A 27,875-nucleotide genomic window follows, 5' to 3' on the forward strand; every position below is an offset into this window, starting at 1 on the left:
CTGTCTAGTATTTCCCAGTAACTACTAGAGCTAGTAAATGCCTAGTAACTGCTCAGTAACTGCAATAAGTGCCTCTCAGTAACTACTAGGAAGAGTTTAACAACATTGCAATAACTGCTTGGTAACTGCTAGTAACATCTTAGTGCCTAACAACTGCTAATAATGACTTTGTAGCTATCTAATATCTGCCTAACAATCACGAAATTACTAATTACTGCTTTAGAAATGCCTAGTAAATAATAGTTACAGCCCAGTGTCTGCCTAACAGCTCCTAATAGCTACTTAATAGCTGCCTAATAATTACTAGTAACTGCCATGTAACTGCCTAGTTAATACTAGATAATACCTTCCCTTCATGGCCCCACTGAGCCATCCCCCTTCAGGGCTGAATTCCCCTCAGCCCCCATTGTTTCCACCTCAAGGAGAAGGAGCAATTTCCCCCCAGTTTTCCCTGCTGTTGCCCCAAAAAGGGGCTTCATGCAGAGCACCCTGTGAGTGTCACATTGGATGGTTAAAGCTGCAGTGCAGTGGCAGGATGACTCTGGGGAGCTCCTGCTTGGCACAGAGATTTTTTCCTCCTGCTTTTTCCTTTTTTTCTCTCTAATTCATGACTTGTCTGAGCTCAAAGCTGCTCCCATTACATTTGATAAAATCGTGCTTTGGATGATTTTTAGAGGGCAGCAGAGGGTGCTGTTATTTCTCCTGTTGGGAGGATGGGGCCACTCACCCCTCCAGCCCAGAATCCATACAGACCCAAAGCACAGAATAATCTCCTGCTGAGGGCTGCTTTGCTCCATGCTCCAAAATTGGTGTTCTTCTCCAGCTGGCTCTGAAATTCAATGTTTTTTCTAGGAGCTCAAAGTAGGTTCACTGCTCTAAATATGGATTGAAAAAGAAGGAATACCTGAAAAGATAGATTCTTTGTTATAATTATATTATTTGTTATTCTATTCTATTCTATTCTATTCTATTCTATTCTATTCTATTCTATTCTATTCTATTCTATTCTATTCTATTCTATTCTATTCTATTCTATTCTATATTGTTTGTTATCTGGCAACCAGAAACAGTGCTTAGTGTGATTGATGGCTGTGTTCAATATAGCCACACTCCAAGCTGTGAGAGTTTGGGAGGAAAAAAACCAATCAGCACTGATTTTGAGGTGCTAAAGTCCTTCTGGCAGTCTCTAAAAGAAGCCTAGAGCCAAGGGAATAACCTCTGAATTACAGATGAGACCAGAATGTTCTGACATCACCTATCACACATGTAGAGCATTGCAGCTAAAACTGTAATTGCTTGTAGGAGTTAATTGCCTGCAGTGACTTTTCTGGGCTGCACTGGATGAACTGGGAGGTTTGTGCTGATGGCTCTAGGACAGCTCTGGCCCTCCTCAGGAGCAGTGGAGGTGTCTGGTTGTTATGGAATTACTGCTCATAACCACATGAACAGCCAGATCACCCTGAATTTATGGAGCTGTAGATTGATACTGTTTGTGCTTGGCACACACGGGCAGGCCATAAGACAGGGATTTGTTATGATACCAGACTTCATTTGCAGGCAAGGAGAACTGCCAGAGGCTTTCAGCAGAAGGTGCTGAGCAGTTCTGTCTCAAAGAGCCCAGTGATACTTCCCACTGCCTTGGAAATGTAAAGGATTTATTTTACTGCCACAGGATGTACAAGTTTTAGCCTCTTTATTTCTCTGCATCTCACTTTCCCCGCTAACCAGGCAGATTTTTCTGTGCAGCACAGAGAAGTGGGAAGAGGTTTGCAATCATTGTTATCTGCACAGTGCTTAGAGATAGATGGGGAAACAGCAGCAGGTTTCCTGGGGTGGAGGGTGAGATTAGCAGGAACCAGCCCAGGGAAGTGCTATTAAATGATAAGAAAGTGCTGAAGGGCAGTGTGGGCTGGGTTCAGTTTTCACAGAGAGGTTCTCTCTCCCACATGAAGGCCTTTCCTGTGCTCCCTGAGCTTGCACTGGTGCAGAGGGTAAAGCCAGGGCCTCGCTGCTCCTGAGTTTGGTCTCTGTGTTGGACCCTCCTTTGCCACTCAGGTGGCTCAGATTCTCTTCCACAGCTGAGCACTGGAGGTGGGGACAGCTCTCAGCTGCTGGTTCAAGGAGGTTTAGTGCATCCAAGATGGTGAGAGTGTCTGGGATGTCCTGCTTGCTGCCCCAGTCTGTGCTGAGCTGTTGGTGTCCTTCCAGCTCCTTCCACACTGCTCTGCACACACACTGCCACTGGCATTTGGGAAGTGAATTCCTCTTTTCCTGGTGGTGACAGGAGGCTGAGAATGTCAAGACACATGTTTCTCTGTTATCCCCTGCCTTTAAACATGCTGTCCATATCTTTGAGGGTAAAAATAAAGCTGCTTTGTTTGATTTCTAGAAAAAGCCAGAGAGTGCAGGGGTCAGAAATAGGCATCCCAGCCCTCCCCATCCCACTGTCTCAGCTGTTGCTTCCTGAGAGACAGAAGCATGTGGTGGCTAAAAATACCCTGCAAAGAGAATACTTTTCCTCTCCAGTGGGAGAGTATAAATTAAGCCAAGTTGTAATATATACAACTTCTTGTGGTTGGGAGAAACATTTCCCAACGTCACTTTTGGAGAGGGTTTTCCTAATGAAGCAGAAGCCCCAGCCCTGTCCCATCCCTGTGTAGTTTGGGTGATACTGTGAGAGGATCTCCAGTTCCTGCCTCTCCTGCTCCCACCCCCTGTCCCTCCTATGGAAATCCTTGTGGCCAGGGCTGGGGGCAGACTTTTATAAGCCTGGCCTCACAGAACATCCAAGCTGAGAGGAGTGACGGGAGGCTTGGCTTGCTCTGAGATACCTCCCTATCCCTGGGGTCCCTGGGATGACCAAAGGAGGAATGGAGTCAGTGGAAGTGTTCACAGCTGAAGGCAAAGGCAGGGGTTTGAAAGCCCAGAAGGAATTCTTGCCTGGGGATGTCATCTTTGCAGAGCCAGCCTACGCAGCCGTGGTTTTTGACAGGTAAGAGAAAAGCACTTGTAAAACTCAGACCAAAAGTAATCTCACTGCAAAATGTCATTGTGCTGGCTGCATGAAAGTTTGGAGTGTCTGGATGACAGCAGAGAAGGGATTGGAGGGAAATCAGAAGCACTTCTGGAAAGACACATTCACAGCTTGTAGTGCATGTCTATCCAGGGCTCAGATCAGCTTTTTCACTTTCAGTATGGTGCAGCTTGTTTCCAGGATGTGACCTTGCAAGGTGCTTGGTGTTGTAACCTTTCAGAAAAGCAGGGAAAGTTGCATGTATTCAGTGTCTCACAAAGCCAGCCCCATGCTACACTGCAGAGAACCTGACCAGGAGTCAGGGTAATTCAGGTACAGCAACCTCAGGCTGACTTTGCTGAGGTCTCTGATGGGTAATGTGTGATAAAAGTGAGTTCTGTCGTGCTCTGCTCACATGTGCTCTGCTCCCCAGCTGCACCTGCAGCTTCATCACCCGCTGCCCCGAGCGAGGAGCTGGTGGGGATCAGCGAGTGACACTGTTTCTGTTAAAGAGATTTAATATTTACAGCTGGCTGAGCTAACTGGAGACAAACGTCTGCTGTTGCTCTTTCATGAGACTGGTTTTAAATTTATGTTCACGCCGATGTAGCCAGGCTTCTGGTGCAAGGATATTTTTCTTTTCGGCTGCTTGTTTTAATCACAACATTCACTCAACCTGTGCTGCTGGTGTGGCTGGTGGCTGTTCACTTCTGCCCTTTGAATCAGTGGAAAATTCACTTAAAAAAATCTGGAAATGAAAAGAAGCAAAGAATGGATTTCTATGTTGATCTCCATTGGACTAAATCTAAATTAAAGCCTCTGACACAAATGAAATTTCTTCAGCCTTATAACATGATAACTAAGAACACAATGTGGCCCAAATTTTTAAACTGAGGACTTAGATGGCAGCTGAAGGTTTAATTCTGAGTTTAAGAAAGTTGTGAGTGTTCTTCAAGGGCACCATGGAGACTCCTGAGACTGAGTTTTTTGCCCTGAACAGCCAGTTCAGTAAATACCCTGCACCCTAAACAGGGCTGTGATTCTGCTTAGCTGAGTTTTGGCTGATTAAATTGGCTCTGCTAATAAAGTCTGGGGCACAAGTAGAGGTCGTGCTGCTGTGCTAACCCTGGTCATCTCATAGCTGAAGCTGATCAGGGCCCTTGTCTGCTCTGGCAGTAGCAGAGAATTGGATATTAAATGGGCAGAGGAAGAAATAAGTTTTTTGTGTGTCTTTCATTCACCATTTCTTTGTCCTTTAACTGTCAGTTGGTGAATATGATTATGAATCTTGCCATAGCAGGAATGACACCTTTAGTTTTTATTTTAATATGTCATTGCAAGAGCTCATATTAAAAATGTAATTTTTCACTTTAAAATGTTGAGTTCTTCAAGTCTTGACCCTGAGCTCAATTACAGGAGTTGGTGACAAAATCATTTCTCCTTGATGTGTCCTTTTAGCTCTTCAGTTAGCACTTCTGTTTCACTTGTGTCACTAGCTGGAATTTTGTGGTGATTTGCTTCAGAAGTGCCTATGAACAATTATTTTTCTCCTATGCCTTATTAAAAATACTTATTTTTTTAAACCACTGAAAACGTTTTGACTTTCAATGGTGGGTTAAAAATATTTTATCTTCTATGTGAAATGTTGCACCATGCATAGAGCAGAGCTGCCCATGTTCAAAAGTTGTGATTTTGCTGCATTTTTTAACTTGCGTCCTGTGAGATAAGGGCAGGAGCTGTCACTGCATCAGCTCTTAGACTGCAGGCTGTGTCTTGGGCCAACAGAAAACCTCAGAGGGGGAGAGATGTGTTTCCCTGCTGGGTTTGTTCAGCTCCCAGAGGGCAGGTCCAGAGGTTGAGCAGCAAGAAGTCAAGGTAAACACAGCCCTTCTTTGCAATAACATTGTTGTGCAATAACAATGGATTCTTACCCTCCTGTGACACATTTCACCTCAAAGCACTGAGTGTGGGTCAGTGGTGAAAATGAGTTACAAAATTTCTAAAATGCTTGTTGATTAGAGCTTGGCAGGATCTAGCCTGGGTGTGAGATACAATGGAAACACACATTTTTCTTGTGGAAAGTACCCTGATGCTTTCCTTACACACCCAGGACTTTGGTTTTAAAGGTAACTTCTATTGCTGTCCCAGGGTATTCATCTGCATCAAATTCCACTGAACATATTGCTCAAATCAACCCTCAAAGAAGGGTTGCCTGCATCCTCATATTCTTTATTCCTGTAAGAATAAATCCACACCTGGCCATGGTTTTACCCTGTAAGAACTGCTGCTGCCTCTGCACGGATGAAGAGCCCAGTGAAGAGGCAGGTGCTTTTCCTTGCCCACAAACACAGGTGTATAGATCCTAAAATTGCTGTTGAGTCTACACTATTAAAAAAGGGTCTCAGCCTGCACAGGGAAACCCAAAATCCAGAGTCCCTCATCCTAATTCTACTCAGTATCACCCATGCCTTGCTGAAAGAACTGTGTAGGTGTGCTATGGAAAAGGGACTCAAATTTGAATGATTGCTGGGTTTAAGTTTTTGGCTCAGGCCCTACCAAATAAGGGACCAGATTATCCAGAGATCTCAGCTTTCTTTGTGCATAAAGACCACAGAGATGCTCTAGAGTGCAGAGCTGGTCTCTACTCTGTAGTCCTTAGAAGAACCCAGTCCTTTGGGAAGTCTATTCCCAGTCTGTGGGTATTGAGACCTTGAAGTCCTTCCCCTGATTTGGCTGTTGAAAGGTATATGGAAGGCAGCTGTGGTGCAGAGGCCACACAGTGATCTTCTGTATGGCTGCAAAGGATGTGCAGGTGAAGCAAAGGTCTTTTTGAGATTAGTAGGGGCAGCTCTGCAGAGATACAACACAGCTTGAAATGGAAACCAGACTGGGATATCAGCCACAATTTACCTGGCCAATAACCCAATGGTCAAGTTTAAAATCAGTAACAAGTTACTGTGGGAGCTTTGACAAGCTGCCAGGCAAATAAATTCCTGTATTTACCCAGAAAGTCAGGGCTGTTATCTCTGCTGGGTGCCTCCTCCACTGCTGGGAGCTGTTTGGAGGAGCTCTCCCTATGGATCCAACCCAGGACAACTGGATATCATAGCACAGACTCCAGCCTGACTTATATATGTAGATAGAGACAGATACATGTGAAGAGCTGTCACAGTAATTTGGACCTGAGGCTGTCACCCAACTGCACTTTATTGATGTCTGTCTTTCAGTAGGAGGCTGAGTTTGAGGGAGTGTGGAGATTTTATTTTGCTAGGAAAAAGGAGAAATGTTTTCTTTGAGAAAACTCTATCATCAGGTGTCCCTGCAGAGCCTAACACTGGACTTCTGTGTCCAGACAAGTGAATCCAGTGCTAGATGCTGATATAATCAATGGTACTCCATAGATGCAGTGAACACAGACATCTACCTTTGAGCTGAATGGTTTTCCAGACCCCACTGAGGCTAGTGGTGGAATCTCTAGTCAGACACAGAGGGTACAGATGAGCACATCTAGGTGTCTAAATCTACAGGTTGCATCCCACCCTGGAAGCCCCTGAAGGTCACAGGGACCCTGAAATCCCCTAAAGTAATTAAGGTTGGTGAGGGCTTGTTCTCTTCAGCCCAATGATGGTCATCTGAGCAGCAGTTTTTTACACAGTGCCAGAGACTTTAAATCCAGAAGTACGTAAAACTCAAAGAAAAATGAGGTTCCTATAAACACCAGCCAGCTCCTAGTCAGAATTTAAGGCCAGAGTATGACTCACTAGGCTAACCCTGCCCATTGCAGGGGGGTTGGACTAGGACTAGATGACCTTTAAAGGTCCCTTCCAAACCTAAACCATTCTGATTTTATGATTCTGTAACTTAGTTGCTTAACACAGTGTATACTTAGCATTGATTCGTGTATCAAGCCTTTACTTCTACCTGAGTGAGAGCAGGCTGCTTAAAGAAATGGTGAATACTGATGGAAAAGGGGTGCAGAACTCTGTGTGATTCCCAGGATAAAGTGTAGGCACAGCCTGATCTCTGATTCAGCCTTGCTGTTGCCAGCTGAAATATCACTCAGAAAACATCACTCAGGCCTGCTTTGCCTTGATGTAGAAACAGAAAGCTGGAAATGAATCTTCTCAAGGGATTCTTTGCTTTTGCTGGGATAGTTTTTCAATTTTCAAAGGTCCTGAGCCTCTCACTGAAGCTTTCTCTAACCCTTCCTCCCTTTTGCTTTCTCCTGAAAGATTCCAGGTGTCCTTTCCTCCATCACCTCCCTGAGGATGGCATTCCCAGTGCCTGGCCTCAATGTACTGTATGTGACCTTCTCCTCTGACACATCAGCTGGCTCTCAAGCCTGTAAGAGTTTGCATTTCCTATAAGCAAGGGGATGTCTCATATGTCTCTGTCAGCCTTTCCCAAGAGAGGGTTTGCTCTTTAACCAGAAGGATTTGAGGGACAGTAGTCAAGGAAAACAATGTCATGTGGTGGAAAGCCAAGATCACCTGAAGATCTGCTTGATGAGTGATCTGCAAATCGATAAAAAGCTGAGATAATGAAATTTTTGCATGTCTTTTTGATGTATGAAAAAGTACAAAAACATTTTCCAAGGAAATGTGGTGAACTGTGTTATTGTTGTTAGGATGACCTAGAGATTTAAGAAATCCAAAATTTTCCATAACAGCGTGACTGAAAAGATTATGGGAACAAATTCTTGAGCTGATAACAATATAAACTGAGAGCTAATGTGATTGTATTCACATTTTTTAAAATGTTCTGAGGTTTGATTTTTTTTTTGTTACTATCTCATGTGTTTAAAAGCTTAATTAAAACCTGGGAGAAAACCTAGCTTTTTAAAGAAAACCTCACCCACACCTCTAAGAAGAGGCTGGGAAATCTTGTAATGAAAGACTAAAAATAAAATAGTCAAAAATTCATCTAAAATAAATCCTCCTCTCAAATCAGAAAAACTAGGGTATATCATCCCTGACATTTTAAAGATTAAACTACTAAGCTCTACCTCCTTTTAAGAGGAGCAAACCCATTCTTATGCTAATAATTCATCTTTAGGTAGCAGGTGCATTTTCTTAGGCTGTTGTCTTTAATGAAGAGTTACAGCCTCTGCTTTGAAAACCAAGGAGACTTTGACTACATCTTAAGCTGTTCTTATGCTGTTCTCTGGAGCAGACTGAGGAGAGAGGTGCCCTGCCAAACAATAATAAACACGATTTAGGTGTAAGTTGGGTCATCTCTGTGTGTGTCATCTGTGATGTACAGAATAGCATGGAGCCATGTTAAACAGTTTGTGAGCTACTCACTGTGTCTATCAGCTACTCAATAAAATCCTCCTCTGTTCTTTGCACTATTGCCATCTCACCTGGCTTTTCCAGGCCATTGAATGAGATATTTTATGTGCTGGATGGCAGATGTTTGGGCTGTGCATGTCTCGGAGATGAGGTTAATACATTTCCTGTGACAGTGCTCAGCCCTGGCAGGTCCAACAGACCTTAATCTGTCTGGATCCAATCCAAGCAGTCACAAGAGTTATTTGTTTCTTGTGCTTTCACTGGAAGCTGTGCTTGCAGGAGCCATGGTTTAGTTGTCAGTGCTGTGTTACCTCTTGCATTTGTTGGCTGGCACGTTGAATCACTGATTTGTCACTGTAGCTGTCACATTCAGGATTAGTTTAGTTGTGTGTCTCACCTAAGAACACCAGAGCACGTGAGCTCAGCTTGGTTGGTGCTGGGGTGGGAGGCCAAGGAAACATGAGGCTCCCCAGAAAGCCATTCAGTGAGTCAGTCAGTGGCATCTGCCCTCTAAGCCAGTCCTAAATCCCTGATCTGGCAAGCTTGTGATGGGCTGGAGGCACCACTGCACTAAAGAGGATGCTGCTTTTGGGCAGGGTGAGAACCAGTTGTCACTATGTGTGGAAGAGGGCAGTGATCACCTCAGAGGCTGTGCTGTGCACAGACAGGGCAGAAATCAGGTGTGGTGTCCCTGTGAGCAAGCAGGGGAAGATGGGCAGCAAGACCCAGAGGGTTCAAACCTCCAGGGCTCCTTGGTGGGTGCCCCAGCAGAAATCACCTCCCCAGGGTTCTCTCCAGGAATTTCAGTGCTGCCTGCCCATGCAGCACAGACTGCATTTGGGCTGCTCCCTGTACTGGAGGGGAGATCTGGGATACCTGGAACCATTTTGGGTTGTGCTAAACACTCTAGACCAGACAGAGGAGGTTTTATAGACCATTTCCACGGGCTGAGAGACCTGAATTTAGTCTCAGGCTGCTCCACTTGGAGAACCTTCCCATTGCAGAGGGGCTGAGAGAGGAGCTGTGAACCACTGCAAGCCTTTGGTGTCCTGGGTGCTGTGTGTCTCCAGGACAGCTGCTCCAGATCCCAAGGGACAGCCCCACTTTGTCATTCCCTGTTGGGACATCCAGCTCTGAGCTCCCCTGGCACAGCAGGAATTTGCACAACTGCCAAGGGGCACCTGGGGGATTTGGGTGCTTGCAGATGCTTAAGCAATGTTAGTTGAGGTTTTATGGAGTAGATCTCAAATACTTGTGTCTCCTGAATTTTTTTTTACTGTGTCAAGATTTGAGCACAGGCCTCTGGAGTCCTGATAACACAGAATATCAATAAATCTTCTAAAATAAGTCTTCTTTGAAACCATTTTGGGGCACAGAGGATCCCATGATGGTTTTGTAAGAGCTGCAGTATTTCTTACACTTGCCAGTCAGATTACCTGGGAGTAACTACCTCTGCAGTTTCAATGCCATATGAGCTGTTCCTTTCCTTTCTCAGAAAGTCTTGCATAACATTTTTGGTGCATTTCTGCATCTCCTCAGAAACAAGGGATTTCCAGAGCTGGTGGTAAGTTCTGCCAGCCAGGTTTGCTTTGGAAAATCTGCACTCCCCATGCAATAAACAACAAAATACAAAGTCAGCATTTCAGTTTTGGTTTTTTTTTTGTTCTCAGGGGGAAAACTGAGGGGAGAGAAGGAGAAGCACCTGTTGGAGGACTTTTTTTTCTTTTTCTTTTTCTTTTTCTTTTTCTTTTTCTTTTTCTTTTTCTTTTTCTTTTTCTTTTTCTTTTTCTTTTTCTTTTTCTTTTTCTTTTTCATTTTTGACTGCCCTTAAAACACCCAGGTGGCAGAAGGGACCCCCATTCCCCACGTGAGACACCTCCCTGTGCTTCCTGGCACGATGTAACCATGTGGGTTTTATCAGCCCTCTGTCTCTGCTCTGCCTTACAAGGAGAGCAATCTCTCTTGCACCTCTCTGCCCCCCTGACCTGACAGCTGACAGAGCACAGCCTCACATTTCCCATCAGCTCTTCCATTTGACACAGTGGAGCTGCCTGCACCACCCCTCCCAGACACATTTCCCCTGCCCCATCCCAGGTGCTTGCCTTGCATTGGGCTCCCTCCAGCACTGCTCACTTTCCTAAACCTCATTTTCCAAACTTCATTTTTGCACGTGGTTTTGTCTGATATGGGTCATCCTGCTTTTAAATCTGTGGCCCTTTTTAGCCAAGGAACAGGGTAGATTATATCAGCAGCTCACATAATATTTTCAGAGAAAAGAAAATGCATATTAAATGTACTGTGATATAGATATAAATATGCATATGTATGTGTGTACCTATATATAGCTATAGGTATAGTAGAGAGGAAGGACAATCTTTGGGCTGGATTCTCTGGGGCTGTGAGTCTGATTCCTGCCTGTGGCACATCCTCCTTAAAGGATCACCAATAATTTTTTTATTTCCCTGTGCCTCAGTTTCCCCACTCTGGGCTGTGCACAATTATAAATGCTCCTTTGATCATGAAGCCTCTGTGATCCCTGAGCTTTTTGCAGTGAGCAGATCCTCCCTTCTGGCACCAGCAGTGGCTGAGTGATGGGAATTTAAATTCTCCTGTACTGTCAAGCCTGGCTGGAGGCCCAGATAAAGTGGGCGGTTGCCTGGAGAGGCAGACAGCTGGAGACACCAAATCAGGCAGTGAAAAGCCTTCTCTAGCAGCAAGGGGAAAGTCCCAAAATTTTTTAGACAGGAGACCAAAGTGTCTCCCCCTGCTTCTCAGTGAATCAAGTTCTAGGAGCAAAAGCAGGACATATGAAAGGGCATATGGCTGAGGTCAGGCTTCTTCATCAGTATCCTCCCCCAGCCTTGGTTATAGTTACATGCATACAATTGTAGGATACTGCTTGGAAATCCTGTTTTGAATCCCCCAAAGATGAAATACCCCTTTTGAAGGGGTTCCAGTTATTCCATCACCATTTAACTTCCAGCAGCAGCACCAGGCAAGAACACAAGGATTAAGCTGGGTGAGATGTTTCTCCATCCTCCCCAAAAACCTTGAGGGGTTCATTTTTGAGGTGCAAAACTTTCAGGATCTTCACTGGGCAGAGCTGGCCCTCGCTGACCCAGGGTGTCCTTCTGTCCCTCCAGCCTGACCCACGTCATCTGTCACACGTGCTTCAAGAGGCAGGAGCGGCTGCACCGCTGCGGGCAGTGCAAGTTTGCCTATTACTGCGACAGGACCTGCCAGAGAGCAGCCTGGCTCAACCACAAAAATGAGTGCTCTGCCATCAAGAGGCATGGCAAGGCACCCACCGAGAACATCAGGTGAGAGCTGTGACCTGGGAGAGGACAGAGCATCCCGTGGCAAGGAAGAGCTGGGTGCTCTGATTTGGGCAAGGTGCTGTTGGGAGAAGGTTAGGGATAGGCCAGGAGCATCCCTGAGATAGGGAAGGTAGTGGTGCAAGAGATGTGCTCCTATTTTGTTTTTTTTTTTTTTTTTTTTTTTGGTGCTGGGTCCCAAAAACTCTGAATGTGGTGAGGTAAACTCACCCTGAATGGTTTAGGAGTGGGAAACTGGGGAGTAGGTGGAAAAGTGAAAGAGAAGATGGATTCTTCCCCAATCTGCCTATAGGATACATTAATTTGTCTTCACATTCTGGCTCCACCATAAAAAAAATGAGAGGAATCCTCAAGTAAGGGAGTAGCTGTGGAGGGCTGGGGGTGTGTAGCACTTCTGCAGATGAGAACACAGGACAAAACCCTGCGTGTCCCTTTCCTTCAAGGGCTGGGGACAGTGACCACCCCTCTGAGCCTGTCTCAGAGGGTCTGCCTGCACACATTCCCAGGAGATGAATTCTGTGCTGTTCTCTCTCCCGTGCCCCGGCTGTGTGCTGGCCAGGCTGGCTGCCCGCATCCTGTGGAAGATGGAGAGGGAGGGCAGCGGGCTGTCCGAGGGCTGCCTGGTGCCCATCGACGAGCTGCAGAACCACGTCGACAGCTTTGGGGACGAGGAGAGGAAGGAGCTGCGGGCTGATGTGGAGAGTTTCCTGGAGTTCTGGCCGCCCCACTGCCAGCAGTTCGGCATGCAGTTCATCTCCCACATATTCGGAGTGGTATGGAGGGTTAGAGGGGCGAGGGTTTGTAATGCCAGCTCTGGGGAGAAACTCTCCAGCTGGCCCGATGAGAGGATGGCTGACTTCATCCTGCACTGACACTGGGAAATCGTGGCATGGCAAAGGCAAGGGCTGAAACCTTTTGTCTGCCCAGATGTGCAGACAAGTGGTTTGCTCAATCACAGGTGCTGCATTTTCATCACAAGTCCCACTGGGCATCTCTCTGCACCTGGGAGAGCTGAGAAAATATATTTTTAGTAAATACACCTAGAATATATTTGAATATAGCAGATCTGTTTTAGTAGATACATTTATGTCTATTAATATTGTGTGCATTAGACTTTTTTACATTAACTTAATATATATAATAAAATCAATTAAAAATTGGAACTATAACAATATCCATTACTAAGTTGTTAGCTACAAATTTTTCTTCTCAGTGTAGCAGAGAGGGAAATTCCAGTTCAGGCTGAGCTGCTCTGCTTCCAGCCCTGGGTATCTCTGCAGTATCCCTCAGCTCCCAACACTGCCAAGAGGAGACACAGGCTCTGCTCACCCCTTTGCCAGTGGCTGCTGTGCAACTCAAGCTGGTCTTTGCCACTCCCAGTACAGGGAGAGGACACAGCATGCTTTGGTACCCACACCAGAAAGAAAATCCAGTCCACTGGACACAGGGAGACCCTATGTGCTAGTGACCAGCACAGCTTGTCTGTGGAGAAGCAAGAAAAACTACAGAATCAGGTCACAAAGGAAATAAAACTATTAACAGGGTAAAATAATCAGCAGCTGGGGTAATTATTTTATTTGGTTTATCTTATCTCATTTTCTCTTTGCAGATATTTCCATCATTTATGTTTGTGACTAAATACTGTTCTATTCATATGTGATAATAGTGTATCATATAGAAAAGTGGAAAAATTCATTCTTGGAATATATGTCATGCAAAAGTAGCCATTCTGAAAATTCACTGCAAAGAGTAGTAGCTGGTTTTTATGAGCTTTGAGGGCAGCCCAGCAAACATGACCAGGCTGAATGCAGCAGTCAGGGTTAATTTCTAACTGCTACCTGTTTTCATGAGTGTGAACTTTGCTTTCTGCTTGAATTGCCTCAAAATCATTTTCCTGTGACCTTTTGCTGAATTATTTTCAGGAACCAAATACAAGGAAATCAATGCATGGGCAAACCAAGTTTATCTTAGGCATCCCAAGTGAACACTGACAGCAAATACTCTGTAACATTGACTCAGCTCTGCCCTGGTCCCTCTGCACGAGTCCTGCATTGCTTCTCTTCTGATGTTTTATCCTGACTGGAGTGTTTCAGCTTTTTCTCCTTTGATGTTTCTTCCTGCCTGTGTTTTGGACAGATCAGCTGCAATGGCTTTACCCTCAGTGACCAAAGAGGACTGCAGGCTGTTGGTGTGGGAATCTTCCCCAACCTCTGCCAGGCCAACCATGACTGCTGGCCCAACTGCACTGTTGTCTTCAACAATGGCAAGTGAGTGGATTTCTGTCCTTTGGTGCAGCAGGGATGCATCCTGACAGCCAACTCAGCAGGCTCTGCCCCCCCCAGTGTCAGGTCCCTGCCCCAGAAAATCTATTCATTCTTATTTCATTCTCTAGCCCAGAAAAAAACCAAACAAACAGTGTTTTCTTGCTAAAGACAAACTGGTTTCTCTCACTGTTATTTAAAATATTCTCCTCTGATGCACTAACAAATACATAAGATTTGACCTCAAATCCAGCAACCAGGGAAGAATTTTTCCCTAGTTTCTTATGAGTTTGTAAACTAGACTCAAAATAGGTAGCTAAAATAGTTAGTAGCTGTTTAACTCAGCCCTTATATTGAAGCCTCATTTTAAAATAGTTAAGGAGTAATTCCATTCAGCAAATTATGAAGGATATGCTGAGTCCACAGCCCAAGAGTTTCTCCTAACCAAAGCTTGCAATCAGTTGTGAATCACTGTCTGCTGGTGTGTTTATAACCATTTCTAACACAACCCCCATCTGGTGAGGGTGTACCATCTCAATTAATCACTGATTCATCTTTAGCAAGGGGACCCCAGTGGCAGTTGTGATTGTTATCTGCAAGCAGAGTCACCTGAGAGTGCAGGATGCTCTCAGTCTCTGGGCATTCCCTATTCCCACTCAAGTCCTGTAAGAAAACCTCTGCAGGACGAGTGAGATGGAAAAAGATTCACTGGGAAATGTGGGAATGTTTCACCAGAGCTGGGAGTGGAGGCAGCCCACAGGAGGGATGCTCTGCCCTTCCCATTTTCCAAGCCATGACAGGTATAAAGTGCTGTTGACTCAGAAAGTTGCAGTGTGTGCAAAACATTAACTGGGAAATTGCTTGCCAAAAACTGCACAGCCACAGGATTTCCTCTGATCTTTCTGCTACTATTTTATAGCTACCTGTCTTCACTAAACTTTAGTGCTATAACTTAACCACCCCTCTTCCCCCCAGCCTCTCCTTTTTTTTAACTAACACATTGATTCTGCACTCCAGTTATCATTGCTGGTTTTCCCTGATAAAACTACACCAGCATGTATCAAGCAGCTGGTAAACGAGCCAAGAGAAAACAAAACTGGATTAGGATGATTACCTTGGTGGGAAATAGAGTCTGATCCAAACTCAGGTTAGAGTCTGTGCTATGATATCCAGTTGTCCTGGGCTGGATCCATAGTGGGGTGGTGGGAAAGCCCCTCCAAACAGCTCCCAGCAACCAGCAGTGATAACAGCCCTGACTTTCTGGGTAAGTACAGGACTGGCATTTATTTGCCTGGCAGCTTGTCAAAGCTCCCACATGTATCTGGTTACTGACTTTAAACTTGACCGTTGGGTTATTGGCCAGGTAAATTGTGGCTGAAATCCCACTCTGATTTCCTTTTCAAGCTGTGCTCCAGAGAGCACCACTGCTGATGTCAGTGGAGACCTTTCTGTGCAGGAGATCTGGTCCCCTCATTCCTGTCAAATGTCAGGAGCAGGTTTTGCACATTCCCTGACCTAGACCACTTCTAAAATCACAGTGCCAGGGCAGTTTTCCACCAAATCCTCTATGGCCCAGTGATGGGCAGTTTGGTCCTGCACATCCAAAGGGAAGCTCCCATGCAGGGCTCATGAGCCAGGCACAGGGAGCCCCCTTGTCTCCTGCTAGTACAATGTCCAGTGCTATGCATTGTACCCATTTTTTTTATGTTGTACTTGTACATGTGTAAACTGCAGATGTTTGTTTTGTCTTTCAGTCATGAGGCTGTAAGATCAATGTTCCACACACAGATGAGGTGGGTCAGTCTTGAAAGCATCATTCTCCTCCATTACCCTGTACCCCTCATGCCCTGTGTTTAATGGAAAAGATGCAAAGACCCCAAGGGGCTCCCTCTGTTTACACCAAATTCCACTTTTCCTGTTTTCTAAACTTCTCTTCCCCTGTGTAAAGCCCCACTAAACCCAAACCTCACTTAACTTTGCATTTTGTAGTAAATTAAAATGATAGTGATAATACTGTGACTGTCCTTCCCAGGGTGAATTCCCTCTCTGCCTTCCCACCCTGCCCTTTCGCTTCCTCCCTGTCAGTATTTCCCCTCTCCACTTCTCATTTCTCCTCCCCTGATCATAGCAAGAGCATGAAAGTCAGAACAAGGTCTTGCTAATCTTGTACAGCCCAAAATAAAACCTTGCATATTAGGAGATGAGAAATGACTGTGTTACTGACATACTAAATACTCCACGTTTCTCCTGCAACAAACTGTGCCCGAGGAATGTGTTGCCTACAGTAGCAGTACCATGAGATGTAGGTTTCAATTCCTTTTTATCATAATCCATGATTAATGTTCCACCTTTTAATGATGCCACTGTTACCTGATCCAAACGAAATAAATCACAAAAATATGTGCAAAAAAAAAAATCTTTGCTTAACTCACGGCATTTGGTATATTACAGTCAGTGTTCTTCAGGGGACACTGTTGTCTTTAAAATTTAATTTCAAGCAGGCATGAATTTTCCCCAAAGAAAACATGAAATACATTTGAAGTGCTCTTCTTCACCACTGAATCTCATTCAGTACATTATAGATAGGACCATAAAAAAGGGGGGGAAGAGTTTCACTTCTGATTAGAGTTGCTATTTGGGGCAATTTGAGTTCTGAGCTATCAGGCACTCTCTGTGCCTGTGCATGCAGCTATCCAAGTCCCTGCTGCTCGTGGCAGACACTGGGTGAAGAGCCCTTGACAAGCTCAGTTGTGTGCTCCTGGCTGCCAGTGTCTCTTTAACTGCAGTATTTAAAATATGCCATGTGTTTCCTGGCTTACCCCAAAGCCTATCAATCCCCTCCACACAAGGAATGCTGCTTAAAATACCCCTATGGTGCTTGGGCTATCAGGGGCATCATGAAAGTCAGAGGCTTGATTTTGCTTCTCTGGTTGCATGGCTCACTGTAACGAGCATCCTGTGAAGTGTGAACAGGAATGTTTATATGTGTAAATTTTTCAGATGGGAATTGCTCTTTTTTGTGCACTTCCTCCTGAAACAGCTGATTGCACCTTTCTCTGCCTGGCATTTTCCTGTGGTTGTGACATAACTAATACCTGCCCTTCGTGACAATGGAATGTTTGGTGATAAATTTTGTGTGAAATATGTTGCTGATATGGCAACACCCAGAGAAGATCAAGACCAGCCTTGGAGAAGAATTTTGACAGCAGCTTTAGCAGAGCTGGAAGACTCAGAGCTACGTCCTTGGTACTGAGAGCCTGTAACAGGAATTCCAGGGGAATTAGAAGGGAATTACAGGAGAATTACAATTTTTACAATTACAAATTTTACAATTACAATCCCTTTGCAAAGACATGATCACACAGAATAAGTCATGTCCTCCCCAAAAGGCTCACTTTTAAAGCACCTGGTGATACCTGTGAGTCCTCTGCCACCTCTGCCTTTAAGTTTGTTGGGTTCCACCTAGAGCACTTCATGTTCAGGTGGGAGCCAGCAGGTCCCCCCAGGCCCGTCTCAGGGGAGATGAGTACATTAAACACACTGTTGAGCTCACTAGTAGTTGAAAAACAAGGTGGATGCAAAAGAACCACCTCACAGTTGGTATTTGATGGATTTTTTTCCCCATTCTGACCAAACTGTCTAGCCAGTTGTGCCTGTTTAGCCCCTACAGCTGAGAGGTGGCCCAGAGTAACTGGGAGATTCAGTAGAGTGAAACAGCAAGGGAATAGCTCTGAATTTCCACATTATTTAAGTCCTTCTGCAGGGAATGACATGAGAGAAAGGCAGGCACAAAGGTCTGGCTTTCCAAATCCCATCATCAGGGGCTTGCCACAGATTTCAGTAACAGAGACTGGCAATTGAACTGGTAATAGGTCAAACGATCTATTTAAAAATAGACTCTCCAGATAATTATTTCTAAGCTTTTATGTGGAATGCATGAACAGGGTGAGGGCATCTCTTATGCAGCACCCAGAGGGAATTTGTCTTAACTTTTCAAAGCAAAAACGATACCAGAGGCAGCAGAGCTCAGGATCTGGGAGGGTAGCCAGGGATGTGTGGGTAGCATGCAAAGCAGCACTTAAAAAAAGACCCAAAATCCAAACCCAGCATTTTGGTGTGTATTTCTGATCTCAACGTGTTTTTCTTCTGGTGAGATCTCCTGCAACAAACTAAAAGTTGCTGTCTGGATTCAGCCCCCATATGGATGAAGTAATGGAGCCATAACCTCTTTATAGCTCAGACCTTCACATGTCCCTGCCAGGGAGTTGCAGAGGGGCAGGGAAAGCTGGTGGGACTGTGTTCTTGTGTGCATTCAGTTAACCAGAGTGCTGTTCAGCTCTGCCCTGCCTCCCTGAAGACCAAGCAGTGCCTTGGGGCGAGGGCTCACTCTGCAAGGCAGGGCAGGGGCCCTGTGGCTGCACTTCTGCTGCTTCTCCCAAAGCACAGCCCACTCCTCTGCCCCCAGGATCGAGCTGCGGGCCCTGAGCAAGATTTCTGCGGGGGATGAGCTGACTGTTTCCTACGTGGATTTCCTCAGCCTGAGCGAGGAGCGGCACAAGCAGCTGAAGAAGCAATATTACTTCGACTGCACGTGTGAGCACTGCAAGAAACAGCTCAAGGATGACCTGATGCTGGCAGTGAAAACAGGGGAAAGCAAGGTATGGTTTGTCCTGTGTAAATGTGGTAACTGCACCACTTAATTCATGGCTTGTCTTCATTTTCTTCTGTTTTTACTCAGAGTTAGGAGTAAAAACACAAAGGAGATGAATTTTCTGGTGTTTGGACTTGGTAGTTTATTCAATTTTATGTAAAGTACAGAGAGTTCTGCAGCACTTCTAGCTACCAGCTAAAAGTGAGCAAAATGGAGGCCTCAGTTTAGCTAGTTACAAGGTTCTTCAAAGCCAAACAGTCCAATAAAGAACCAACACCTACATCACCCATACCTTTGATTCAATAAACAAACTTTAATGACCTGCAGTTCAGCACCAACCATTCAACCAGAAACCACTACCTGAAACTATGAAGAAGAAGACAGAAAAAGACAACACCTAAACCCCTCCATTCTGTCCCATACCCACCACCACACTTCAAAACCTTCAAATTCAAAACCCTTCACCATGTGACATCACACGCTTCCATTCCAGCTACACACCCATGACTCTAACTCCATCATCAAATTTGGGAGCCTTCTCCAAGACCCTAAGTCAAAAGCAGTGTTCTCCAGGGGTTAGGGTCAGAAAGCACAGAAAGCCCAAAACTCCCAGGCTTCTGGGCTCCAGCAGTCCTGCAGTGTCCAAACCCAGTGGTGGCTGCATCTCCTCTACCAAGGCATCTGTGGGTCTCTAGGACTGTGGTTTCTCAGCACAGGGACACTCTCAGTAGGAACAGTCAGATTTTGGCAAAAGCATGACTAATGCCAATGCAGAAAAATGAGAACAGAACTGAACCTTGAACCTTGATTTGGCACACCAATTCAAGCTCACCATTCAAGGCCAGTTTAATCCTTACTATGCAAGATAAGTACAGCTTTTAATTTAAAAATGCCCCCAGAAGTTGCCTTTAACCTAAAAGTCCATCAATAGACAGAATGCAAAAATATTGGAAAATTAGGTCTAGAGCTGAGAAAAATGCTGGCATTTAGATTGTGGTGGGTTTGTTTTGGTTTGGGTTGGGTTTTTTTGTGTTTTTTGGTGGTTTGTTTGTTTGTTTGTTGGTGGGGGTTTTTTTGTTTGTTTGTTTTGGTTTGGTTTTTTTTTGTTGGCTTTTTGTTTTATTTTGTTTTTTTTTGTTTCCTGAGAAACTGGAATCTCCATTTTGAGTGCAGAAAAAGAAATGTGTTGCAGGTGATCCATGGTGGCAGGATTAATGAGTGCTGCTGAAACTCTATGGTTGGTACCATCACACGATCTCCAGGAATGTGGGAAGCCTGAACTTCCAGTCCCTTTTTGCAAAGACCTGTCAGAAGGAGTTTACACCATCACTTGACATTTTTACTTTGGGCAGACTGTGAGGAATTAGCATGTTTAACTGCTCATTTTTCAGTAATCTTTCTTTTCCTTGGAGGTCTCACAAGTCAAGCAGGAGGGTACAAAGCTGTGTCTTGCTGTTGGCAGTGGGATGTGCTGCTTGGTCAGCAGCTCCAGTTTATGAGTGTGCTGGCAGCTCTAAGAGTTTTTTTTTCAGTTCCTCTGCCCAAGGATATAATTGTTCATATTACTGCTCTCTGGCAGTGTTATCTTGGGGATTTCTACTCCTGCAAGCCTTGTAAAGTGCATAAGGGAAGGCAAAGCAAGGCAGAGCAATAAGTGTATCATCAAGTCATTGATCTGCACTGTTGAGCAGTCACACCATGAATCAAAAAGTACAGCTCAGGGGATGTTGTGAAGCAGGTGGGAGATGAAACAGAAAAGCTGGAGTGAGGAAATGTGACTCACAGAAGCAGTGCCACCAGGAGAGGCCCAGTGAGATGCCTGGGAAGGAGCACAGAACTCTCAGCCTCCCTCTCAGGAGGTGCCAGAAGCCAAGCTCAGTCCTGTAACTCTTATTTCAGAGAGATGGCTGCCAGGAAAGGCTGGATATTGCAGTGTAAATCTCTCCTTGAGAAAGGTTTAGAGAAATAATATTGAGCTGATATAGGGGAGCTCCCTTATGGGAGACAGGAGATGGGACTAGAGGAGACCCTTTCCTTGCTGGGTCAAGGTCCCCCTGGTGCAAAAGACCCTGCTATATAACCCTTCATCTTACACCTAATCCTGAAAGCAGTACTTCTTTGCTTATAATATAAAGTTGTCCCAGAGCCCAATTCTCTGATGCAGAAGGATTTTTATCTGCAGGAGAATTTTTGAACACATTCTCCAGTAGACATAAAAAAATCTCATCCCTCATTCAACACCTGCTATCAAGCCTTGAATGGACAGTGAGACCATGAATCACAGGATGATTTGGCTTGGAAAGGACCTTACAGATCATCTCATTCCACCTGCCCTACCATAAGCAGGGACACCCTTCCACTAGACATGCACCATCCCCCTTTTTGTGAGCATTAGAGGTGCTCACACAGCAGGAAAACATTCACTTCTGGAGGAATGTCCTCCACAATCTGAAATGCTTGTGCAGAAAAAGCCTGTGAGCAAGCAAGGTACATGACTTCAGCTATTAAAAATACACCCCACCCACAGACAATAAGTGTCCAGGTGACCTCACCCGCAGAGCACGTTGGCTGTGTGGTATTTCCTGAGGTCAGGCACACTTGCCTGGGAGCAGCAGCACTCACAGCTGTGTGGAAAAACTGTTAGGAATACATGGGAGATGGACAGCTTCCATCCTCAACAGCTGCTCTGACCTCCAGTCCTTCACCCTTCCAAAGAGCAGCAAAGCTCCCATTGTTTAGAGTGACAACTGACTTAGGAGTCTAGCAAAGGCAAGGGAGAATTTTATTAGACAAAGCCACCATGGAAATGATGTTTAAGGTCCCTATTCTGGGAGCCTTGACTCAGACATCACAGCAATGTGATTTGCACGGACATTAACACTGCCTTTGGATGTGCCCCATGCCCCAGCTCTGGGGCTGCCCAAATCTGACTGGCTTCAATGTACAATAGCTACAATAGCTTCAGTATAAGACTACAGAACAATAAATCATAGCACAAATGCATCTGTAAACAGATAGGGGTAAATGGATCTGAAAACTATGAGTTTTCCTTCAATACTTAACTTTGAAGAAGATTTCTCAACTAGATGAATTTCAGATTCCTCAAAAGTCTGATTGACCAGGTGTGGAAAAAAGACAATAGGACAGTCCTACAGTCCTGACTCCCAATCTTTGCATCCTTCATTGCAATGTTGGGACTCTGCTTTTGATCTACACCCAAAGGTCTTTCCTGGCTGCTGGCTCTGCTGTGTGTCTCTAGACCAGGCTCTTCCCAAAAATTCCCACAGTCATTGTGGGCATGGGCTGATTTCAGATTTCCTCATTTATGAAAAGGAAGGTCATGATAGCTAGAATAGCTGGGAAATGCAAGTTTGAAGGGCTCAGAGAAGCAGAAGATGAATGGTTGTTCTGGATATCACCTTATATTTCAGTATCAAAGGAAGAAAGAGGAGGCAGCAAATTATGATCTCATTAGTGTTTTGCCATGTGCTCCTAGATGTGCTTCATGACTCTAAATGTGTGGTGAAACACAAACTTCTTTGAGGTGTATGGGAAAACACATTGCCCAATCTGGGTGCAGCTGAAATCTGAGCTCAGCCATCTTAGGATATTTGGAACTAATGGCAGAATTTCTCAGGGCAGGTAAAATTCAGGGATCTTTCCTATTCCACCAATCTCTCATTCAAGAGCCTCATTTCTCTCTAGCAGCTGCACTAAGAGCACCTGATACTCACCATCTCTGGGCTTTCACAGCCTCTTTGGTATCTCATGTGACCTCTTAGTTGCAGGGTGAGTTCTGTCCCTTTTCCAGAAGGGAAGAGTGGTGGGGAGAGTTGAGGAACGTGGTCATGCATGTCAGAGGCACATGGCCACTACCCTGGTGGGCAACACTCTCACAGAAGTCAGCAGGACCTTTTGACCTGCAACTGGGACCATTGCAGCCCATTTCAGCCTTGGGCAGGTCTGAGGGGCACACTGGTGTTTACAAACAGCAGTAGGAAGTGGTGATGTGGGAAGCATCCCACTAAGCTGATTTGCACCAAGCATCCTTTCAACCCATATACTTTGGCATGTGTGAGGCAGTGCATTTTCCTCACTGGTTTTCCTGCTGCTGTGCCCAGCCCTCTGCAGACACGGTGAAGGAGGTGATCCAGCTCTCCAAGGACACTCTGGAGAAGATCAACAAGGCCCGCATGGAGGGAAATTACCACGAGGTGAGTCCTGGTACTTGTGCTCTCTTGGTGCACACACACTGCCCAGGAAAGGAGGCCTTGTCCCCCCTCTGCATTCCTGATTTATGGATGGAACAACTGCAAAGCACAGCCATGTCTGAGGCATCCCAGACTAACTTCTTTTGCAGTGATGACACAAGGAGGTTCAGGTGACTTCCTGCACCTCTGGCTGACACAGGTGTTGAACCCAGGGCTCCTGGGTGAAACTCATGAGTTACAGAGCAGCTGTAACAAGTCAGCTCTGCCAGATAGCCTCACAAAAAGAAGGACAGCAGGTTTGGGAGTGGAATAAGACACCAGGAGTCTTTGTGTTGATCTCTTCAGTGCTTTGTGTTGCTCATTTGTTGGGTGCTGTGGATAGGCATGTGGTTTGTGGGAACCATGTTGCACTTTGGAGCCCAAGCTACAAGGGCAATGGGTGAGAGAGCTCAAGTAATTTCTTTTTTCCCCCCTATTTTTCTCACTCAGAAAATATTTAATTATTTTTCCCAGACACCACTACAGGTTGAGTAATGACCTCTGGATTTTAACTGTCTTTGGGAAAAGGTGAAGCCCCCTAGAAATCTGGACTCATGGCTAAGTCAGGCATGGAACAGTGCACCTCTGTGTCTCCAGCCCCAAGGGGTCATTAAGGGTATTCCTTGCATTGAATACTTTCAGGAGGCTGGATGGATGGCCTTGGGCCATGTGTCCTACAGGCACTTGGTATCTGACAATACCCAGCCTCCCAGAGTCTTTCTTCTCCTGAGCAGTAGACATCCCTTTTTCCTCACCAGTTTTATGAGTGTAACCCTGGGAGAGAAAGCTGTGCATGCCAATCATTTTCCTAGGCTGATGTTTCTCAACAAATCAAAGCACATCCTCTCTTCCCCAACCTTCACAGAGGCTGGCACTGGTATGGACTGTGCAACCCACAGGGTTTTGGTGAGGCAGCTTCAGGCCCAAAGGTGCTTGGACTCACCTTCCTCTCCTGCTTCCTCCACGCTCAGGTTGTGAAGCTGTGCCGTGAGTGCCTGAAGAAACAGGAGCCTGTGCTGGGGGACACCAACATCTACCTGCTGAGGATCCTCAGCATTGCCTCCGAGGTGCTCTCCTACCTGCAGATGTTTGAGGAAGCAGCTGACTATGCCAAGAGGATGGTGGATGGCTACCTGTGCGTCTGTGCCCTACTTCTGTGCTCATGCCATGTGGAGCAGTGTGTGACAGGAATCATTTTCTTAGTCTGCTCCCATCAGGCCAGTGGTGGTGAAATTAATATGGGGACCTTTTTGTACCACCAGACAGAGAGGGTTCCCAAACACCCTGGCTCACTAAACTGGAATTGGCAAATGGTTTAGGAACATCTTCCACTGGCCTTTTTGTTTTGTCTCTGAAGCACCTCAGGGCTGCCCTGACAGCAAGACAAAAAGCCTGGATGCAGGAAAAGAGGCTGTGACTGCAGGACATGGCCTGTTCCCTGCACCCTGCAGGAAGAGAGGTCAGAGAGAAGCCATGCCAAATGGCTGTCACACAAGTTATCCCCTCACTCCTGAATAGTACATGGATTTTGTCTTGGCTAAGTATATGGTTCTGTGGAAAAAGCTTAGTGAGAATAAAGAAATTCAGGTTTAGTTCACATATATCCAGGGTAAACCTCACATTAAAAATTATGTGATTTATTATTACTGAGGTTTTATGATGGGACTGATGAGTATTCAACAGAAGAAAAAGGAAAGAAAACTATAGAGAAGAGAGAAAAGCCTAATTCATCATCTCATTCACTCTCCTGCTGAGGACATCTCACACTCATTACTTGTCTTTTTGGTCAGTTCTACCCCAAAAGGCCTGTTATATTTTATTCTTTTGCAGAGGGGTGACAGAGTCACCTCCCTGGCTTGCAGGCCTGACAAGCAACTTCATGTTCCAGCTCTGGCACTGAGCTAATTGACTGAGAGAAAATTCCTTCCCCTTTGTGTTCCTCAGTTTTTCAGACCATGATGAGGACCTCAGTAGTTTCCTTTCTTGCTTTAAGTGTCAATTCAAAATTCCAAAGAAGCCCTTGAGGGCAGGTTTTCAGCTAAGCCCAAGCAGCTTCTAACTCTGCTTCAGCTTTTAAAGTTGGATGTAGAGGAGAGGTTTCTTTTTTCCCAACTTAGGCACTGAAAATTCCCAGAGGAAGGGATGTATTTGCAGAGGGTGAGATGAACATTTCTGGAGTTTCTGGTACCACCTGTTTCTCTTTCTGCTTTGAGGAAATGGTGATTGTTGCACTGTTACCTCACTAAGTGTGTCAAGTTAAGCTGGTGCCAGCTGAGCTGTAGGGTCAGATCCATGTTCTGTTTCTGCCAAAATACTGGCAGAGCACGGTGTTGTCTTGGCATGAGATGACAGAGCTTGGTTTTCTCTGAGCCAGGTGCTGAACTTTTCACACCCCACCTTTCACAACTCATGTCCCTGTACAGCTCTGTCCTTGAGTGATGTGTCCTCGCCCCTTTCTAAGAAGGACACATTTCAGGGGCACTGACTGCAACAGACTCTTCACCTGAGTAAACAATCTGCTCTTTGGAAAAAAATACCATGTCAGTGACACTTTTGGGAACCCAGATTTCTCCTGAACTAAAATTACCCAATGTTTTTCCAGGAAAATTTACCATCCCAACAACGCGCAGCTGGGGATGGCCGTGATGCGGGCAGGAGTGACTCACTGGCACGCTGGCCTCATTGAAGCTGGCCATGGCTTGATCTGTAAAGCCTATGCCATTCTCCTGATAACCCATGGACCTTCCCACCCAATCACCAAAGACCTGGAGGTAGGTTTCATCTCCTGTCTTGTCTCTGCTCTCTGGGCAAGGTTACAGCCAAGCCATAGAAACAACAGCCCGTAAGAGCTGAGAGATGTATTAAGTGCTGACTGCTTCTTTCTGGGGCTTTATCTAGATTATGATACATTCTGCTGGGAAATGCATGTCTTTTCTTACTGGAAATTTTCATCCCTGAAAAACAGCTTTTATTCTGCACCAGAACATACATGAGAAATGGCAGCTGAGCCCCTGAATCCTCTTTGAAATTGCTGTTCCAAAAGACAGAGCCCCCCATACCTCCAACAGGCTGATTTCACTGCTCTCAGATGGATGTCACTGCAATTTGAGTATATCAAATTACATGTGGTGGATGTGCCCAGTTTACCACCTGATTTTCTTTATTCGTGTCCATTCTTCTTTATTTACCACTCCCCACTCCTCAGCAGCAGTGTACTTTTTTCTCAGATGACTGATAGGTGGATTTCTTAGCTTAGAGTCAAGAGTGGAGATCCCATGGAATTACATCTGCTCAGATGTGAGGAATTATTTCCAATTCCAGCTGGGGATTTATCATTTCTTTAGCCCCTAATTCACTTCATATGACCTGTTTGCTTTATGGCATTCTCCTTTGTTATCCCCCCAAAATTACAGGATACCAGATAAAATCCTTTATTGATGTCTTAGTCCCCATATAGCAGAGCTATAACCTTTGCTGGTGCAATTTTATATCTTCAGAAAAATGAATATCTACTACCTAAAGCCAACTTGTTGGCTGTTTCCATATGTGTAGCAAAGCATGAGACACAGTGCCTCCATTTCTGTCTCCCTTCACATTTTAGGAAGAAAATAGTGGACATGTGGCACATCTCTGTGCTCCTAAACAAAGGCTTGAATATACACATAGACAGGTGTAAAAATAGAGTATTTTGGTGTATTCTAGAATCCCTTCTGATCCTCAGCTAGAATGCAGCACTAGGAATGACTCTGATGATGAATCCTGGGGTGTAAAGGGTGAAACTGTGGGACTGAGCAACCCTCTTCTCCCACTTGAGGTAACCCCCACCCCGGTGATGGGCCACACCCAGAGCCAGGCCCAGGGTGTGGATGGGAAGTGCAGTCATTTCCTGGCTCTGCACAGCATCATCTCTAGATCATGTATCAATTTTGGGAGCATGAGGCTTCCCAGTAGCCTGTGGAAAAGCTGGATGCAGGAAAGACTGATGCCTTCTTCAGTACTCAGGCAAATGAGAGTGAGAAAGGAGCAGAACATCTGAGTCCAGTCAGCTTTGGTGGGACACCGAGGGCAAGGTGCCTCAGTCACTGCATGCCTAGGACATCCCTTGGGGGCAGTCCTGATACTGGCAGAGTTTGATTCCCTTGCTTTGAGGTCCCCTCTGCCACAGGGTTTGTGACCTGCTGTGTCCCCCAGGTGATGCGTGTCCAGACGGAGATGGAGCTGCGCATGTTCCAGCAGAACGAGTTCATGTATTACAAGATGAGGGAAGCTGCCCTCAAGAACCAGAAGATCCAAGTCATGCCTGAGCCCAGCAATGAGAGTGCACCAAGCCTCTTCCACAAAAAGGAATAAACCTGGAGCTTGACACCAATTCATGCCTGTGGCACTTCCAAACAGCAATGATACAGCAATGTGATAAATCCACAAGGATTGTTTCCAGTGGCACAGGTCTGACAGCATGGACCTGCTGGGGGAGCATCCTGAAAACTCTTCTGAGGGCTTAAAGCAGAAGGGGTCCTGGCAGAAACAACATCCCTTTTTCTATCACTAAGGCATTAAATAATCAAAGCAAATAACCCTGTTATAAAATTATTTACATTTTTATTGGAAGCCTGTTTCTCTCTACACGTGTCCTGACTCTGAATTCCTTTGTTAAATTTTGATTTGTTTTTCCTAAGGGCTTCTACCACCTCCTTGGGATGACATAATTTCTTTCCAGTGGTGCCCAAGGGATGAAAGAATGGGAAGTCAGTTCCAAGAAGTGTCATGTATACCTGTGGGCAATGAATGCAAACTAAACTAGACCCACAGATGGTGTTTTGTGTTAAATTATATTTTTCTGGTGAAAAACTGCTGGGAAATGACTTTGCAGCTGGCACACGTACAACATCAAACTGGGTCATTTGTAAGTGAGACTAACTGGAATCCCTACATCAAGATAAGTTAATTGAGATAAATTATATTGAAATTATTGAGATAAGTGATATAAATTATTCTCCTTAGTTACAAATCAGAAAATATCTGTAGTGATGGACATGGGGCCATGCCAGAAGCCAATTGCTATAGTTTGGTGCAC

The 27,875-nt window shown here is 45.3% G+C and overlaps 1 protein-coding gene across 2 annotated transcripts; it reads left to right on the forward strand.

The window, feature by feature from the left end:
- The first annotated feature begins 2,563 nt into the window (after positions 1 to 2,563).
- SMYD1 (SET and MYND domain containing 1) lies at positions 2,564 to 27,414 on the forward strand. Of its 2 annotated transcripts, XM_056489164.1 has the most exons (10): positions 2,564 to 2,992; positions 11,448 to 11,624; positions 12,199 to 12,412; positions 13,776 to 13,906; positions 15,655 to 15,693; positions 18,366 to 18,558; positions 22,673 to 22,765; positions 23,773 to 23,936; positions 25,404 to 25,572; positions 26,993 to 27,414. In XM_056489164.1, the coding sequence occupies exons 1-10, from the start codon at positions 2,856 to 2,858 to the stop codon at positions 27,149 to 27,151; spliced, it is 1,476 nt and encodes a 491-aa protein (XP_056345139.1). In that variant the 5' UTR covers positions 2,564 to 2,855; the 3' UTR covers positions 27,152 to 27,414. The 2 variants fall into 2 exon arrangements, with proteins under 2 accessions (XP_056345139.1, XP_056345140.1); XM_056489165.1 differs by lacking the exon at positions 15,655 to 15,693.
- The last annotated feature ends 461 nt before the right edge of the window (positions 27,415 to 27,875 follow it).

This window comes from Oenanthe melanoleuca, chromosome 4 (assembly GCF_029582105.1).
Source record: "Oenanthe melanoleuca isolate GR-GAL-2019-014 chromosome 4, OMel1.0, whole genome shotgun sequence".
In the NCBI taxonomy this organism is placed as follows: Eukaryota; Metazoa; Chordata; class Aves; order Passeriformes; family Muscicapidae; genus Oenanthe; species Oenanthe melanoleuca.